General features: G+C 39.3%; 1 protein-coding gene across 1 annotated transcript in view; it reads left to right on the top strand.

Moving 5' to 3' along the window:
• Positions 1-15,406, top strand: part of Nars2 (asparaginyl-tRNA synthetase 2, mitochondrial) — an 86,575-nt gene extending 71,169 nt beyond the window's left edge. Inside the window, exons 12-14 of the mRNA XM_040728351.1 lie at positions 8,563-8,660; positions 10,638-10,664; positions 14,486-15,406. Coding sequence (XP_040584285.1) covers positions 8,563-8,660; positions 10,638-10,664; positions 14,486-14,630 — 270 coding nt within the window. The 3' untranslated portion in view covers positions 14,631-15,406. The remainder of the gene's footprint in view (positions 1-8,562; positions 8,661-10,637; positions 10,665-14,485) is intronic.
• The last annotated feature ends 2,817 nt before the right edge of the window (positions 15,407-18,223 follow it).

Raw genomic sequence — 18,223 nt, 5'->3', positions numbered from 1 at the left:
TATTTGTTTGAAAGTTCCCTATTTTCTCTTATAGTGTTGTAAGACAATATTAATCACATTTCCCCTTCTTGTCTGAAATCCTACAACAATATTACCAAGAAATTTGTTTTCTCTATTTACAAATGAAAAACATTATGCCATCCCTACCCACAGTTGTGCTGTATATTCTTCCATGTCACGCCCCTAAATTAGTATTTTTCCCTGTACTGCCGTAAATCCTCTGCTTGAGCCTTTCCTTCTGTGTAAAGATTTACTTGGGTTACCCTACAGTATTGAGCCACCTTACTAGGATCTGTATAGCATGTAAAGTATTGGTAAAACTTTATAGCAGAGCTGGAGAGATGACTCAGTGGTTAAGAGCACTGACTGCTCTTCCAGAGGATCCAGGTTCAAATCCCAGCACCCACATGACAGTTTTAAACTGTCTGTAACTGTGGTTCCACAGGATCTGGCACATTCATACCAATGCACATCAAATATGTTTAATTTTTGTAGTCTGAATGTAACTTTCTCAGTCTATACTCTTCCTTAAGATTGCACTTTATTTGCTTTCACTTTTCAGATCAACCACATTTTCTGCTGCTTGATCATTACCTCTGACATGGTTTCTTCTTCTGTCATCTGCTGCAGTAGCTCCTGTGTGGTTCAGTGGCGATCTCCATGACATTAAGCCCATGGACTCTAAGAAGTCTTTTTGATTTGACCTGTGTGCGGGATCCAGCACCGTCAACTTCTTATTCTTAAAACCTCTTATCCCTTGACTTTGTGGCATCCTGTCTTCTCACTTCCTCTCTTTTTTCCACTGGTTACTCTAATTAGTCTTCTGTGCAGATTGTTTTTCTCCCGGTTTGTCAGATGTTAGAATTCCTTAAATCTAAACCTTGCATCTTCTTTCCTTGCCAGGTGATTTCCTATGTTCTAATAACCTATCATTTCTTCTCAAATAACTCAGAAATTCAGTTTAAAGAACTCTACTCAAGCGGGCCGTTGGCAGCACACACATTTAATCCCAGCGCTCAGAAGGCAGAGGCAGGCAGATCTCTGTGAGTTCAAGGCCAGCCTGGTCTACAAGAGCTAGTTCCAGGACAGCCTCCAAAGCCACAGAGAAACCCTGTCCCGAAAAAACCAAAAAAAAAAAAAAAAAAGAGTAGGTTCTCTCCTGCTGTGAGGAGCTCAGAGATCCAGCCCCAGCCATCAGCCTTAACGGTGAGCACCTTTATCCCCTGAACCATCCCATCTGCCCAGAATTCATCTCTTATTGCCTCAGTGACTACTATTTAAAGATCTTAAAGGCTTGTCAAATGACTTATCTTTTCCCATCTCAATCATATTTGATATATTCTTTTCCTTCCTTCCTTCCTTCCTTCCTTCCTTCCTTCCTTCCTTCCTTCCGTCCCGAAGCTCAACGAGAACTCAAAGAGATCCACCCGCCTCCCAAGTTCTGGGATTAAAGGAGTATGTCACCATGTCTAGCCATGATCTTCTTTTAATATTGTCTCTCCTTGTAATTATGGAAACTCCACACCTGAGTATCTCTGAAATCTTTCTCTCACTGTGGTGATATAAAGGAAAGTATAATGACCCAAAGTTATATACTCTTGGGTTCACATTACAGATCTGTATGTTATACATTATCTGATAGAGCCTAGTATGGTAGTACATACTTTCAAGGCCAGCACTGTCTACTTAATGAGTTCCAGAACAGCCAGAGCTACATAGTGAAATGCTGTCTCAACAAGACAAACAGAAGGAATAAAAGTAATCTTGGGCGAGCCACTGAATCTCCTTGAATTTTAATTAAAACAATGAATGCTTATGATCACTCTTGGTTCTTGGAGTTAGGAACTGACCTATCTGGGCAGTTCTAGTTTAGGTCTTTCAAAAAGTTTTAGTCAGGGTTCTGTAGCAGGCTTTCTCAGACTACCAACCCCCAAATCATGAAACGGAGACCTATTATTAGTTATGGATGCTCAGTCTTAGCTTATGCTTCTCCCACTAGCTCTTATACCTTAAATTATAAGGGCTTTTTTTTTTACCTTTCTTTCATTCTGTATGTCGAACTCTTGTCTAACTGACTGGCCCCAGGCATCTCCCTCTTTTTCTCCCTCTTTCTCGTCTCTCCTCTCTCTTTCTACTTATTCTCTCTGCCCACCAACTCTGCCTATCTCTCTACTGCCTAGCTATTGGCCATTCAGCTTTTTATTAGACCAATCAAGTGCCTTAGGTAGGCAAGGTGAAATAGCAGCACATCTTTACATAATTAAACAAATGCAGCATGAACAAACATAACGCACCTTTACATAGTTAAAGTAATATTCTACAACAGGGTTCTGAGTGGGACTGAGGTCCACTCTGTGGATCTGAGAATTTGTAGCATATGAAGAGTGTGAAGCACTTTTGGAGTAGTAGGAAGTTAATAAATATGACATTGCCTCTCATCCATTGTAACTTGTGATAACTTTATTATGAAAAGATTCTGTAATGTTCAGTATTTGTGTATATGAGTTGATATGCTGTAACCTGAATCCTGAAGAGACAATCTGCTCTCATAGTTCCTTCTCGCCTTTGTAAATTCTAGGAGGCCTTCAGACTCTTTGATGATGCCTCAGACCATATGTGCACTGTAATGAGACTTTAGTGCACTTGCATATTTTTAAAGTACTGTAGCATATAGTACTTCTTACCATATTATTTGAACATCAGTAACTAAGATATTTACATTATGGGGCTGGAGAGATGGCTCAGCCAGCGGTTGAGAGTACTGACTGCTATTCTAGAGGACCTAGGTTCAGTTCCCAGCACCCACTTGGTAGCTCACAGTTATGTGTGACTCCAGTTCCAGGGGACCCAACACCCATAGCAAAACACCAACGCACATAAAATAAAAATAAATAAAAGGTATTTACATTAGTCAGGTGTTGGTGGTGCATGACTTTAATCCCAGCACTTGAGAGGCAGAAACAGGCAGATCTCTATGAGTTCAAGGCCAGCCTGGTCTACATAGTGAGTACCAGGACAGCCAGAGCTACACAGAGAAACCCTGTCTCGAAAAACCAGGGAAAGGAAAAAGAAAAGGTATTAACATTAGCCATAAATAGTGGCATTTATATTAGCAACCTAGGTCGGTCACCCCCTCCCCCCAGTCTATAAAAAGTGCCTATTTCTACACACACACACACACACACACACACACACACACACACAAGCTTCAGTAGTGAATCCAAAAACCTTGGGGCATGAATAAGTACTGTATTTCACTGAGACTCCAATTACAGGTTTGGGGTAGGTTTGCAGGAGTTTAGCTTTAAATGACAACTTGACAGCCCACGGTTAACTGGGGAATGTCTCTCTCAGGGGATTGCTTCCATCACATTGGCCCTTAGGAATGTCTTTGGGGCATTTCTTGACAGGTAATTGATATAGGCAAGCCAAGTCCACTGTATAGTACCATCTCTAAGCAAGAGAACTTAGGCTGTTTAAGAAAGCTTGCTGGGATGGAGAGATGGCTGAGTGGTTGAGAGCACTAGCTGCTCTTTTAGAAAACCCGTGTTCAATTTCCAGCACCCACATGGCAACTCATGTCTGTAACTCCAGTCCCAGGGACTCTGGTGCCCTTTTCTGCCCTCCACATGCACCAGGTACATACGTGGTACACAGACACACATGCAGGCAAAATACCCATACACATAAAAATAAATAACTTTAAAAAGAAAGCTAAAATAGGAGGCAAAGGGAAGCAGATCTCTCTGTGAGTTCAAAGCCAGCCTGGTCTGCATAGCAAATTCCAAGCTGGACACAGCTACTTAGTGAAACCCTATCACAAAGAGGAAAAAAAAAGAAAAACAACAAAGAAAAAGAAAGCCGGCTGAACAGAAGCTAGAGGGCAAGCCAGTGAGCAGTTTCCTTCATGGCCCCCAAACAGAAGATAAAATAAACCCTTTCCTCTCCAAGTTGTTTTTCATCATAGTATTTGTCACAGCAACAGAAAGCAAGCTAGAACAAGATCAGTGAAATCTTAAAAAGTAAAGCAGATATAAAGACAGGTACAGTGGCTCACTCATGCAGTAGGAGGGTTGCCCTGCGTTGGAAGCTAGCCTAGACCACATAGTGAGTTACAAACTAGCCTAATCTACAGAGTGAAACTTTATCTCAATATCCCCACCTCCCAAAAAAAGCCTAGCAAAATAGAGGTGCTCCACTGGTGTTTTCTCTAAGCAAGTGAAAGATAAAAATAGAGAAATATTTAACCTATATTTAATTGGGCTTACAGTGATAAATTAAACAATAGTGTTTCTACGGTAATTGTTTTCTTTCTTTTTTCCTGCCACCTACTCCAAGATAATGATTATATGCAGCCTGACATAATGAAAAGTACACTGAATTGAGAGCTGTAGGTTTGAAATCTAGCACTCTTACAATGTATCTGTGTGACCTTATATAAGGCTCTGCAGGCCTGAGTGTCGGGGTCGATAACCTCCAAGGTGCGTCTCTTAAGAGTCTCTGACTTCATGCTACCTGTTTTTCTTTATTGGCAAATGGAAAAATTACATAAAATTTACAAAGCATAATTTTGTCATTTGAAGGGCTATTATAATGAATCTAAGGGAACATGGAAAATATGTGCCTTTGGGTTTAGGTCATTGATAAATACCCTAAATGCAAGTAGAAAATACTCAGCTATGTGAGTGGCTTCTTAGAGAATATTCGTTCATTACTTCCAAATTTGATAGGGAAAACTAACTACCGAGCAGTTCTAAATGAGATAGGCCAAGACCACCAGGTAGTGTTAGGATTCTCAAAAATGTGTCAGTGATATATACATCAGTATAAGTATTACATCAGAAAAAGTTAAACATCAGTGGACATCCAGTAAAGTATATACTATGAAGTCACCTGGACAGGCAAACAAAAGGATACCTAGTGAATTTCCCTGGCCTAATGAACTGGCCTATGTCAAAATACCTTGATCTTTGAACCAGCAGAAATAGTGAAGGGACTGCTAATTTTACTTAGTGGGGACTAATGATCGTTCTGGCATTTTGTGTCAAATAAAAGTATACACTGCAGCCTGTCTCAGATTGCTCTCAGGTTCTTTATAATGAAATGTATACTTTGAATTGTAGGAATGGGGAATATATATATATATATATATATATATATATATATATATATATATATATATATATATGAGAGAGAGAGAGAGAGAGAGAGAGAGAGAGAGAGATGATAGATTTCTAAACCTGTATTGCTGTTCCTTTTCTCTCCATTTCCTTAGAAAGGATGAGTTGAGTTAAAGTAATAGCTATAAAAGAGAATACAGATGCCTTCTAAGCCTTAAGGTGAAGAGATTGTAAAGGAAACTGCACTATTATAAAAAAAAAAAATCAAGAGAAGTAGTTCAGAATCAAGAACTTACTTAATCATCTTATTTAAATAACTAAACCCATTTTGCAGGACTTAAAAATTCATTAGTTATTTTTCTCATGGCTGTGACAAACATGCTTGACAAAAGGCAACTTAAAGAAGAAAGGGTTTGTTTTGGCTTATAATTTGAGAGGACGCATTGCATCATGGTGAGGGAGGTATAACAGCAGGAGTGGGAGGCGGCTGGACACATTACTTCCCTAGCAAGGAAGCAGAGGGGGCTTGCCTTTGAGCAATTGCAGAATTTGGAGTCTTACTGCCTCTGTCCGCAGCTTTAAACTTACTCATTCACCTTTCCTCACCAGACGTCACATTTTTCATGTTTATATTCCATTTTGTGCTTTTTATCACTGTAGATTTGAATAAGACCAGTGAGCAGTTGCTGTACCACAGTCTGAATGCTGTGTTGTCTTGGAATGTCCTCCACCAAAGAAATTAGTCCATTACTTTGAAATTAAGCTCCACCCAGGCTCTCAGGACACAGGCAGAATGCAGTCATATTCTTTGCCAGAATATAGCACAAATGCCCCTCAGTTCCTGATTGAGCCCCTGTTCTCCACAACCTCAGGACCTGGCCTGCTACTGTTCCTCCACAGTCCTCTCAGCAGTTTCAGGAAAACTATCATAGGAGTCACTGGAGAAGTGCCTTATGTTTCTAGTGACCCTCTATTGGGTGTTCGTTCACCTCCTTCCAGTAACATCTGTGCATCAAATTTTCATTCAGACCCTTGGGAGACACAAATCATACTCAACTCTCATAGCTCTACTGGATATTATATAATGGGGTATAACAATGAGAATAAAACTTCAATCAAGAGATAGTTGATGAATCTTTTTGGCTGAGACTAATGAAACTCATCATGATAGCCTGTTCATGAGACCAGCAGATAGAGTGATGTCAGCATGATGGGTCTCACAAAGACATATATCAGTGAAAGGAGCTAACCCCCAGATCTCTGTGCTATGTGGTGCTGTTTATAGGGAGTTCAAAAATAGCAACTTGAGCCTGTATGATGATAGTCAAGAAAAACATAATTCTTTGTAGGTGTAATAACCAAAAGAGGGCACAAGAAGGACTTATTGGCATGTTAATCCTGTTCTCTTTATTGATCTGGATTGGTGACAATTGTGTGCTCATTTTATGGAAACTAATAGAGCTATACACTGTTTATTTGTATACTTTAATATATTTATGTTATATTTTAAGAAGTAAGTTCACTTCAAAGGGGATGTTGTTCTTTTATCACTGCAAATGGTTTGTGAAAGTCAGAACTAACATTTATAAAATTGCTTAGTTATCTCTGCAAACTAAACTCTGCAGGTGGTACCTCTACAGGCTCCATGGATAAAGGTACTTGCCACCAAGCCTGACAGCCTGAGTGTAAGGAAGAACAAACTCCTGCTAGTTATTCTCTGACCTCCACACATGTACATGCATGCATGCACGTAGGCACACACACACATATGCACGTAGGCACACACACTATTCTAAAGAACTATTGATGGTCTTTGAACTGAATGGGAAGGTAGAGTCCCAGGTGATTCCCACAAGTCCGACTTTTAATTCTAAAGGTGGTGTTTACAGAAATGTTTTCTTTTCTCCAAGAGGAAGAACTCAGTAGGTTTATGTAGCTCCCAACTGATTTCTGCTGGCTAACTTGGAATTTAGAACTCCCTAAGGAAAAGAGAAGTGTGGTAATTACCTTGACCCTGAGGGAATGGAAACATATTTTGAGACAAGGTGAGAAACCATTAGTATGTTTGTAAGTTATAACGTTTTGCCTGTTTAGTGAACACAAGTAATGAGATTGACTCAGTATTTATAAGACTACAAGTCAATTTCAGTGTTGCTACCGTTGGCCATCTGCATTCCCTGATTGTGACATCAGAAGATATTCCTTCATTTTACCTTCTTTCTAGGGGCAGAAGGTCAGGTAGCAGAAGAAAGTCATATATCAAAGGCTTTGGTCCTGTTTAACCTATTTTTTTAATTGAAAATCTAAGTTTTATTTTGAGTACATTGATTGGAATCACAAAGTCAGAGTCAGAAGGGAACATCATAAATAGAAACCAGGGTTCGCTCAGCTTGAATACCAACATGAACTATTTCTAGTCAGCTTGCTGCTGCAGCTGTGTGACTTAAGCAGAATCAAAACTCATACCCAGTGGAGGAAGATGGCTAGGAAGCATTCTGGGCCTAGAAGATGTGCAGAATGAAACAGGTTTTGTTTAAGCTAGGAGAGTTACGGAGATGTGCAAAAGAATGTTCTGTTGCCTCTGGTATCCCCTTAGCTGGGGAATGAAAGGGCAGAACCGAAGTCCTTCCATTATTCAAATGTCAAGGCTGCAGAGAGACACGGTGGACATTCATACTAAAATGGCTCAAACTTGGTCATCTTTGAATTAAGACATTTTTCTCTGTAACTGGCAAATTTTTGATGAGATGTTTAGCTCTGGTTTCTGTTACCTTATTACTCCCTGGAACCACCAGACCTACACCAATGCTGTGTAGTCTGGTCCTGTATTCTGTTTCTAGAACCTTTTTTTCTGTTTAAAGTAGAAATGATTGTTAATACAGAGGATGTTCAAAAACTCAAGGTTATGGGCTGAATTTTGCCAGGGACTTGATAAATTTCTAAGAAAAAGACTAACGTAGAGAAGCACTGAGGGTTCCTGTGCCATTCATTTGTTGTTCAGAGTAGTCACAATGAAGCTTATAAACAAGAAGAGAATATGCTTTTAGCCACATAATTAAAAGATACAGATATTTTCCAAAGGGAACTTTCAAAACTTGTAGCTCTAGCTCAGTGGTTTTCAACCTTCCTAAATGCTGCAACCTTTTAATACAGTTCCTCATGTTGCAGTGACCCCCCCATCATAAGATTATTTTGTTGCTATTTTGTAACTATAATTTTGCTACTGTTATGAGTCATAATGTAAATATCTGATGTGCAGGATATGAAGAACTTCTGCTCTAGCTGGTTTAAGACGTAGCCCCAAAATAAGATTCTAATAAACAGTTGAACTGTCAATTTTAAAACTGTTTCAAGAAAATGTTCCATTTGCTTGAAAATCCAAATGTGGTTGGAGTCACAAGGCAAAATAGTGCTATTCATGGTTGGTTGGTTCCTTCTTTAGGTCGCTGCTGTTGATCTTCTGGTTCCTGGAGTTGGGGAGCTCTTTGGAGGAAGCCTCAGGGAGGAACGGTACCATGTCCTAGAACAGCAACTATCCAGGTATTGGTCAGACCTAAAAGAAACACTGAAGTAACTGGGGAAGGTGTTCCTCAAAGGCAGTCCCTGCACAGTAACAAAAACACAGTAACAAAAACTCCTCACACCTGACAAGCCTGGCGCTCAGGCTCCATGTGATCCTGGGGAGTGTTTCCCTCACAACTATAAGCATCTCTTTCTTGAAGACTGATCTGTTGGCAGGTATAGGAGTGCATGCTTATAGTCTCAGAAAGAGGTCAAGGCAAGAAAAAAAAAGACAAGCAAACATGATGGCACATGCCTATAGGCCCAGCACTCAGAGGCAGAAGCAGGATTATTCTTAAGTTTCTAGGCCATCCTGGTCTCCGTAATGTGGCCCAGGTCAGACACAATTGTGTAAAATTTAAGATCTTATCTTAAAATTTAAAAAAACAAGAGAAATTTCCAAGTCCTTCAAAGCTTCTCCTTCAGTTTTCTCTTACTTGTGTACTTTTTATGTACTCTGTTTTATGAATGTCATGATCCCACTGGGTTATAAAGACAGACTAAGAAAAGAATAAAGAGAGAAAAATGCTAAGCTAGCATTTATAAGTAGATTCCCTTTGCCTTGAATTCTCTCATATGCACGAGTCCTCATTTAGCTATTTGAATAACTTTGTTTCAATTTACTTTTTGAGATCTGTAAAATGAATCCATATGTTGCATAAAAATATTTTGGAGATAGAGAGTAAGGAATCCTATTTCTAATTGAACTATCACTCCCATACGCATGATCTGAGCGAAAACCACAATGACTTCCTAAACTGACCATGGTTATAAGTCTGTTTTCTGTGGTTTCCACTTTTGCTGTATCAGACATTAATTTTTTTCTCCTTGTCTGTATTAATCCTTCTCTCCAAAAGTACTGGGTTTTGTCACACTTGAAAAAAACATTTAGAAAACATCCTATTAAATTAGCCATTTTTAAGGCCACCTTTTCCTAATGGAGGCATACTTGAAAGTTGACACTTTTCCAAGATCCCAGTCTAAATCTCCTGAGTAACTTGGTGTTGCAATCCCACTCTTCCTAGCTGCTCCATTAGATTAAGCTCCAAAAGAAGGGAAGTAAGAGCTGTGAAAGATCTCCTTTCTTGACTAGACTACCACCTCCTTGCCGCCACTCACTGTTAGATAGTCCTGGGAAAGTTGTCGAATTAAAAGTCAGAATCTTTAGATAAAAGAATTTGAAGTTTCTCTACAAATTTTTTAAGCACAGTAAAAATCACACATGGCGAGAAACTGGATCTGTTGATAGATTAATTGGTCTATTTCCCTCAGGCCCTGCTTCCTTCAGGAAACCTTACCTAATATCGTACACTATCCACATTTTTCTTTCCCAGTGAAGTAGATGCACATTCCTCTGTTTCGTGGATCCATCTGTAGCTGTAGCTCATGTTTTCTACACTTCAGAAAATTAGAACTTCGATTGTTCTTGTCATTTCAGATACTGTTCTAAATACGTTTTTAAAGGACTAGGATTAATTGTAATAACCACGAAGCACATAAAATGTTGCTCACGTTCCTCTTGACAAGAGTTAAATTACAGTAGTATTATGAAAGCAACCACAGAATTACACTGTTATTTTAAATGTTGTGGAATAAAAGTTGTATCCAAGTGTGCATTGTCTGTGTGTGCTCCCAGGCACCTTGACTAAGCAGAGACTCTGCTTTTCTTCTCTGACAGATAGTAAGCTCATGTCAGACCAATTCCTTCAAGTTCTGTTTTGATTCTATAGCATTATTGCCTATGCCTTTTATTTTATAATACCCCATTGTTTACTGTTAATATTGATTGCCTTATTATTAATAGAAAGTCTCCTCTCTAATAGAAAACTTCAACTCCTCATTTCTATGGCATATGATTGGAGGACACCGGATTCTCTGTGTGTGCTTCCTTACAAAGGTCCCTATATATACAACATGGAATAAATGTTTGATGTCTCAATTTTTTTCTTTTTACAGATCAGGACTTAAGAAAGCCTACCAATGGTAAGGATGTGGTCCCTGTTCTGCGTGCATTCTGAATGTCATTCCCATGCCCCTGTGAGCAGATGCTAAGACCTGTTTACTCCCTTCCAGTCTGTGGAAAACAGTAAAACTGATGTTTACCATTTAGTTACTACTTCTTATATATCAGAAAATACTGTTTACCTTCTTACATTTGTATTTCCTGTAATCATCTCAACCCTTAAAGAGGTAGATGCTGTTGTTATCCCTTTATTGCCCCTCCAAATATGAGGCCAGACGTGAACTAACTTAACCAAGACAAAGTTAGGATGGAGCCGAGAACTCCTCCATACTCCATCTATCTTTATGCTTTTGTTCATTTATTGAAATAAGGTCTTGCTAGATAGGCCAGGCAAAAGGCCTTTGCTCTTAACCCGCTATGCTTCAGTTTCCCTATGTTTGACATTGGGAGCTTTGATAAGTGATGCCTTAAATAGCCGAGAGCTATGAGCCCTGGGCTGCTTCAGAACAAGTACCTGTCCGAAGTCACGTTCATTTCCACAAAGTTGTTCTGGTTTTCTTTCCTCAGACTTGTCCAGTCCTTGCAAATGTTTGTTTACATGCCTACAATAGTGCTGCTTTAGGGTCTTGATAATATAATAATATCAGCAGTACCACTAACCATTTTGTTGTTCTTAGGAGGGCATAACAAATTGTACTCTTGCCTTTTGGCAATAGGTTTCAGAGTTTCAAAGTTCAGCTAATGGCTTTTGACTGCCTGGTAGTTAAGTTTGTTGATTTCTTAGTTTCTTGTTTTTCATGATTATAAAATGAAATGATAATATCTGTTTCACAGTTATGGTATGAAATGAAAAAGTATAGACAGTGTATTTACATTGAGTAGAAGCAATTCACTAAATGTTGGTTTCTATACCTTTTTTCTCCTTTTCTTCTAAGTTTTGCTATTTATTAGGTCAATTTCTTGAGCCAACTATGCTGTTTTCCCCCTCTGATTCTATCAGCTAATATTCACAGTGTTTAAAACTTTAAAATCTTACATATTAGTTAAATAAGATGATATTTATTAAATCATGTCTATATTTTTTTAATATTTTAACTTTGCTTTTTGGGAGGAAGAAGAGAACTCACATGCCACAACAAGCATGTGAAGGTCAGAGGACAGTCCTTGGGAGTTGGTTCTCTCTCTACCTTGTGGTCCCAGGATAGGACAAGGGACTTAACTACAGCTACTATACCAGCCGAGTCATCTCTCCAGCTCCTAGACTGCTTTTCTGACTAAAAGTTTCACACACATAGGATCTTCAGATATAAATATTAATGACTTGAATCCCCTTTCTCTTATGTGGTAGGCATAGCATGTTAAAGGTGAAAGGAACTTCAGAAAGTTTTGCACCTATGATCTCTATAAAGGTTCCTCTGGGCTTTGAGAAGCCAGGTATCAGTGCACTCACTTCCTATTTCTGCTGTCACATACACAAAACCAGCTCCAGATATCTTCTGGCATCTTTTCTTTTCCTGCTTTCGCTAGATTCAAAATACAGATCTGAAACATAGCACGGTAGTAAACAGTGATCCCAGAACCTGGGAGACAAAGGCAGGAGTTTGAGGCCAGTCTGGTCTACAGAGTGAGTTCCAGGCCGACTGGGAGTACATAGTGATACTTTGTTCTCCCTCTGTCTCTCTGTCTCTCTCTCTCTCTCTGTCTCTCTCTCTCTGTCTCTCTCTCTCTCTCTCTCACACACACACACACACACACTCAAAAATACACCCTCACTGGGTGTTGGTGGCGCACACCTTTAATCCCCCAGCACTCGGGAGGCAGAGGCAGGCGGATCTCTGTGAGTTCGAGGCCAGCCTGGTCTACCGAATGAGTTCCAGGACAGCCTCCAAAGCAATACAGAGAAACCCTGTCTTGAAAAAAACAAAAACAAAAATACACCCTCTATTTTTGTTAAAAGTAGAATTTTCAGCCAGCCTGTGGTGGCACTCATCTTTAATCCCAGCACTTGGGAGGCAGAGAAAGGCAGATCTCTGTGAGTTCAAGGCCAGCCTGGTCTACAGAGTGTCTTCCAGGATAAGCTCCAAAGCCACAGAGAAACCCTGTCTTGGGGGGGGGGGGAAGTAGATTTTTGTTTCCTTTATCAAAACAAAGTCAGGCAAACCTAGCAAGTAAGCTGAATCCTCCTGCTAATACAGCTTATTAACATCCATGCACAGAAGAAATTTATACATGAAGCCCATTTACTGAACCTTTGCAGCCAACCTTGGTCCTGCAGGTATTCATGACAACTGGTTTGTTATGCCTTCATCTCAGATCGTCAGTGAGTCAAAGTGTACCTTGTTTCTATACCTTGTAAACTAAAGTGAAATCAGCCTTCAAAACTACACAAATAAGACTAGTTCTTACTAATCAATTTTTCTAATAAAACCCCTACCATATTGGTCTCTCCTGGACACAGCTCATCCGGTTGCTATTTATCATTTGTTAGAATCTTTACTGTAAAGTGTCAGTGTGTCAGCACTGGCACTGAGGAAGCAGTTGATAGGTCATCTCTATGCCTGAAGAGCCAAACGGCTCCAGCTATGGTACTTCAAAGTCATACTGTGGAGCTGATTTCACAAAGTATTTGAGAAATTATGAATTTGTGTTAGTTTATATATATATGAGTCAAAAATTTTCAAGCTAGGAGCAATGAGATGTTTCAGTGGGTAAAAGTACTTACCACCAAGTCTAATAACTTTAGTATGATCTCTATCTAGGCCACTGTGGTAAAAGGAGAGGTATGACTTCTAAAAGTTGTCCTCCAACCTCTATACAAGTACCACAAACCACACACACACACACACACATATGTAATAAAAAAAATGTAAGCTAAACTGGGCATTGGTGGTGCACGCCTTTAATCCCAGCACTGGGAAAGCAGACGTAGGTGGATCTCTGTTAGTTTGAGGCTAGCCTGGTCTACAGAGCGAGTGCCAACATAAGCTCCAAAGCTACACAGAGAAACCCTGTCTCAAAAAAAAAAAAAAAAAAGGTAAGCTAAAAGAAATTCCCAGTCAGATCGTATAATAAGAATATTTACATGGCAGTCCTTTTCCTTTCCTCCTAAAATAACTTATTGGAATCTGAGTTTCAATCATAGTCTTAAGTGGGAGTAGAACAAGCATGGTAAGTGACCTCCACGTATACCCACATAAGCACATGTACATAGATATACACAAACAATATCAGCAACTAATTCTTCACTGTCCTCTCGGTATTAAATAGATGAGTGAGAAAGAAAATGCTGCTGTTAGCATACAAAAAAAAAAAAACATAGAAAGGAAGTGTGTTTTCTGGTACTTGGGAGACAGAGGCAGGCAGAGCTCTGTGAGTTCTAGGCCAGCCTGGTCTACAGAACAAGTTCCAGTATAGCCAAGGCTATCCAGAAAAAAACCTGTCTTAGGGTGGGAGTGGGAGGGGACTAGTATAAAATAAGATAGTAAAAATATATCATTAAGTTGGGACATGAATAGAAAACAGAAAGCTAGTATTTAAAGGTATCATGAGGCAAGTTTTCTGTACATGATGTATAAGTAACTTGAAAAGGAAAAAGGTCAAGTGACCAAAGCCCACAACTGCACAACAGAATCCGCTGCTGCTTGTTTGGGTATCCTTGGATAGCTAGGTCTCTCTGACTTCTGCATTTTCATGGTCTCTGTGGAGTGAAAAGTTGGAGGTGCTCTACCGCAGTGATGTAAACAGCAAATGACTATAAATACAAAAGTTCCTATTATAATATTTGACCTCATATAGAGCTTACAAGAGTTTATAAGTAATGATTCTCTCTTTTTAAAAACAGGTACCTGGACCTTCGTCAGTTTGGAACAGTGCCACACGGAGGCTTTGGGATGGGATTTGAACGCTACTTACAATGCATCCTAGGAGTTGACAACATCAAAGATGTTATCCCTTTTCCAAGATTTACTCATTCGTGTCTTCTATAGCTGAAAGATTGCTTGAGTAAAAGAACTCTTAGGCAAGGACGCTGTATATGAGTACAGAGAGAAGACTGGGTGTTTGTGTTTTAGAAATGTGGCTTTCAGTGTACAGTTCTTGTGCTGTGAGGGATAATATATGAAAAGTAGTGATGGTCTTGGTTTTCTTAAACGTCAAAGGCTTTGCATGGACAGATAAACTCCCCAAGAGCTATTCAGAGCACATGAACTTTCAAGTCTGTTACCTCAATTAAGGGGAGGGGGAGAAAAGAAGTGGCTGGGCCTGTTGTCTAGCTGCTGGAGAAGCTGACACAGGAGAGTAACTTGAGCCTGAATAACATCTGAAGAAGAAGAGAGGAAGACATGGAAGTTCCTCCCAAACGCCAAGACAGGGTGGAAATGTTTCACCCTGCTCTGTCTTTGCTCGGTAACTCACTTCCCTTTGCATTTTTTTAAAACAACTAGTGGCCAAAAATAAAATGTTGTTGGCTCTTTTCTCCTTTGCCATTTAAGCCTCAATAAATGCCAATCTTATTCTCAGTGCTTTACTCAACTTTATAAAAGAGAAAATTCCTTTTCAGGGTCTGAATTGATTAATGAAGTTGCTATTCTGAATTGAAGCAGTCTTCAATGGGTGATGAAAAGAAATCATATTTAATAACTGTTGATCTTTAGTTATAAAAGTTAAGGGCATATTAGTCATTTAAACTCTTTAGCCATTGTTCTAGTTCATTTATATTAGATATTTGTAAATACTGTATTAGTCAATAAATACTTTTTATTGATATCTTTGATGTTATTTTTAAATTTGTCTTGTTCCTTTCCCAGTGAAATTTGGAAGAAAGTTATTCTTTAATCCAAGATGGGGATGGAAATAATGGCCAAACCTATGCAATGAATAATTCTCCAATGAGACAAGTGCCAATTTGACAGTTCCAATACTTTGGACAAAGCCACTTATTTGTGTAAACTGAAACATCCTTTTCTTCAGAGCTATTACAGTAATTGAGCATGCTTGTGTTTATGTGTATGTTTAAAAGTTTCCTTGGACTGAAAGTGTAGCTCAGGGTCAGAGCACTTGCCTATTATGCTTTGGGCTCTGGGTTTGGTCTGCAGTACGAGGGTGGGGTAGGGGTGTCTCACACATCTAAAAATGACTTGTTTTAGTGCTTTAGTCTTCACTGAGCTTCATTTACCTGGGCCTATTATTGGTTGTATACTCAGTAGAAGTTATATGTATCAAATAATTTTAAAAGGTTATACATACCTAAAATAACTATTTTTAAAGTTTCATTAGAGAACTCTTTCAGATTGGTTTTTTTTTATTTAATTGTAGGTATATGGTTGTTTTGTCTGTGTGTGTGTGTGTGTATGTGTACCAGTTGCATGCCTGGTACTGACAGAAGCTAAAAGTGAACATTAGATCTCCTGGAATTTGGAGTTAGAGATTGTGAGCTGCTGTGTGGTTGCTGGGAATAGAACCTAGATCCTCTAGAAAAGCAGCCAGTGCTCTTAACCTCTGAGCCATCTCTCCAGCCCCTCTGAGGTTTATTCTCTTTTGGAGGTTGGGAGGTGACAGGGTCTCTCTGTGTAGGCCTGCCTGTCCTGGAACTTAAGTAGAGCAAACTGAACTTGACCTTAGGGGCACACCATAATACCTGGCCCTCTGTTAGGTTAGTACTTAACCAGTTTGTTTATGTTCCTTTTTATAACCTAATTCAAAACAACAGCTGAAAAGGGTGAACTTCAGACCCTTGTTGTTAAAAGACACCTAAGCACTTGACAGGATTGACCTTCATGCAGGGAGCAACTGTACCTGGGCCATCTGCTTTTTCTTGAAAAGATGTTCATTCCACAGCTGAATCTCTCTAATCAGAATGACCGCTAAGCTAAAATCCCAGCTCCAGTTTACTTCCCTGGCACTTTAAGCCCTGGGCTTGCATACTAAGTTTAGGAAAGTTTAAGGGAATACTTAGGACTTTCATAAGACTTGCTGTAGCTGTGATTAGAGAACAAAGCCCATTTGTATATTAAAAGAATACTGTTTGAACTTATTTTGTGTGCCAGTACTGTGCTGGGTGCTAAACAGTTGTGAATTTAGTGGAATTTATAATCTATTGAAAAAGACACACAATAAGAAGTAAGTGTATTATTTCAAATGTAATGTGAGAAAGGAAGCTATGTAAAAGATAATAAGCTTCCTAGAAGTCACCTTTACAAAACAGAGATATTTAACTTTACACTTGGATGACTAAAGGCAGAAAACATTCATTTTTAAATTATTACATTTATTTATTGGTGGATGCAAGGTATGCATGCTGTAGTCCAGGTGTCAGGACAGAAAACAACTTTCCAGAGTCTGTTCTCCCATCATGTGGATCCCAGGGATCAGATTCAGGTTGTCAGACTTGACGGCAAAAGCTTTTACTTACTGATCGAGCCAAGTCACTGTACCATAGAAGACACTTTAAAACATCTGCAAGCCTGACTGGCACTGACATAGTGGCGATAATTTTGTAGAGTAGGGCTACCCACACCCACAGTTCAGGGAGCTTAGGGCACTGGTAGTTCCAAAGCCACCAGAAATCATGCCTTATGATTTTCAAGAAACTAACCTTGAAGAGTGGCGAGACATCACAAAGCCATGATAGAAAGAGTATTGGATTAGAAGTTCCATGTTCCAGTTTCAGTACTTACTATCTGAGGAGTCTTAGGCAAGCAAAATAATCTGTGTGGTTTGCAATTATTTCATCAGCAGAATTCACTTTGAAGCAGATGAACTCTGAGGACCCTTCCATTTCTCAGTCTGTGTTGGACATAGTCACTAAGAATTGTTTAATCTGCAGATCATTCACAGTGCCTGGTACACACTGAGCTTCTAAAGGTATATAGTAAAGTCAAGTAATTGACAGTTGAACATAGATTTAAGGATGTTCAGTTTGTGGTATGGGCTTGAGAGATTTTAGAACATCAAATATATTGTCATACCCTTTGCTAAGACCTTCATCAGTAGTATTCCGGCCAGCTGCCTGGGCCCCCGCTGAGCTGTTTGAGCCCCCAAATGACACACAGGACTCTATATTAATTATAAGTGTTGGCTGTTTGCTTTGTTTCTTACTGGCTAGCTCTGACTTAAGTATTTAACACATAATTGCTAATCTGAGTATTTCCATGTGGTCTCCGCTTACCAGAGGAAAGATCCACATGTTGCTTCTCCCTCATCCTACATTGTTACTGACTCTGTCTCTGTTTCCCAGAATCCTCCTCGACTCCTAGTACCACTTATCTTGCTTTCCTATTGGCCAACAGTGCTTTATTCAACAACCAATAAGAGAGACAGATTTACAGAATGGCATCTCCCATCAATCAGTGTCTTTCCAAAGCTTCCTACTTAATCCTTCATTTCCTGATTGTTGTTCACACATTGCCTGGTTGAAGCTAAACACTTGTCACACACCTAATGATTTCCATCTTGGCCCAGTACTTACGTTTTACAAATAGTTGGACAAAAACAAATACTGGTATCAGATGGTGATATTATTTATGAAAAATGATGAAATAACAAAACAAAACTGACTTTTAGGTAATCTAACAAGGAACAA

This window comes from Mesocricetus auratus, unplaced genomic scaffold (assembly GCF_017639785.1).
Source record: "Mesocricetus auratus isolate SY011 unplaced genomic scaffold, BCM_Maur_2.0 Super-Scaffold_4256, whole genome shotgun sequence".
Lineage (NCBI taxonomy): Eukaryota > Metazoa > Chordata > Mammalia > Rodentia > Cricetidae > Mesocricetus > Mesocricetus auratus.
Note: the sequence above shows the minus strand (reverse complement) of the source record. Positions and strands in the feature narration are given on the sequence as shown.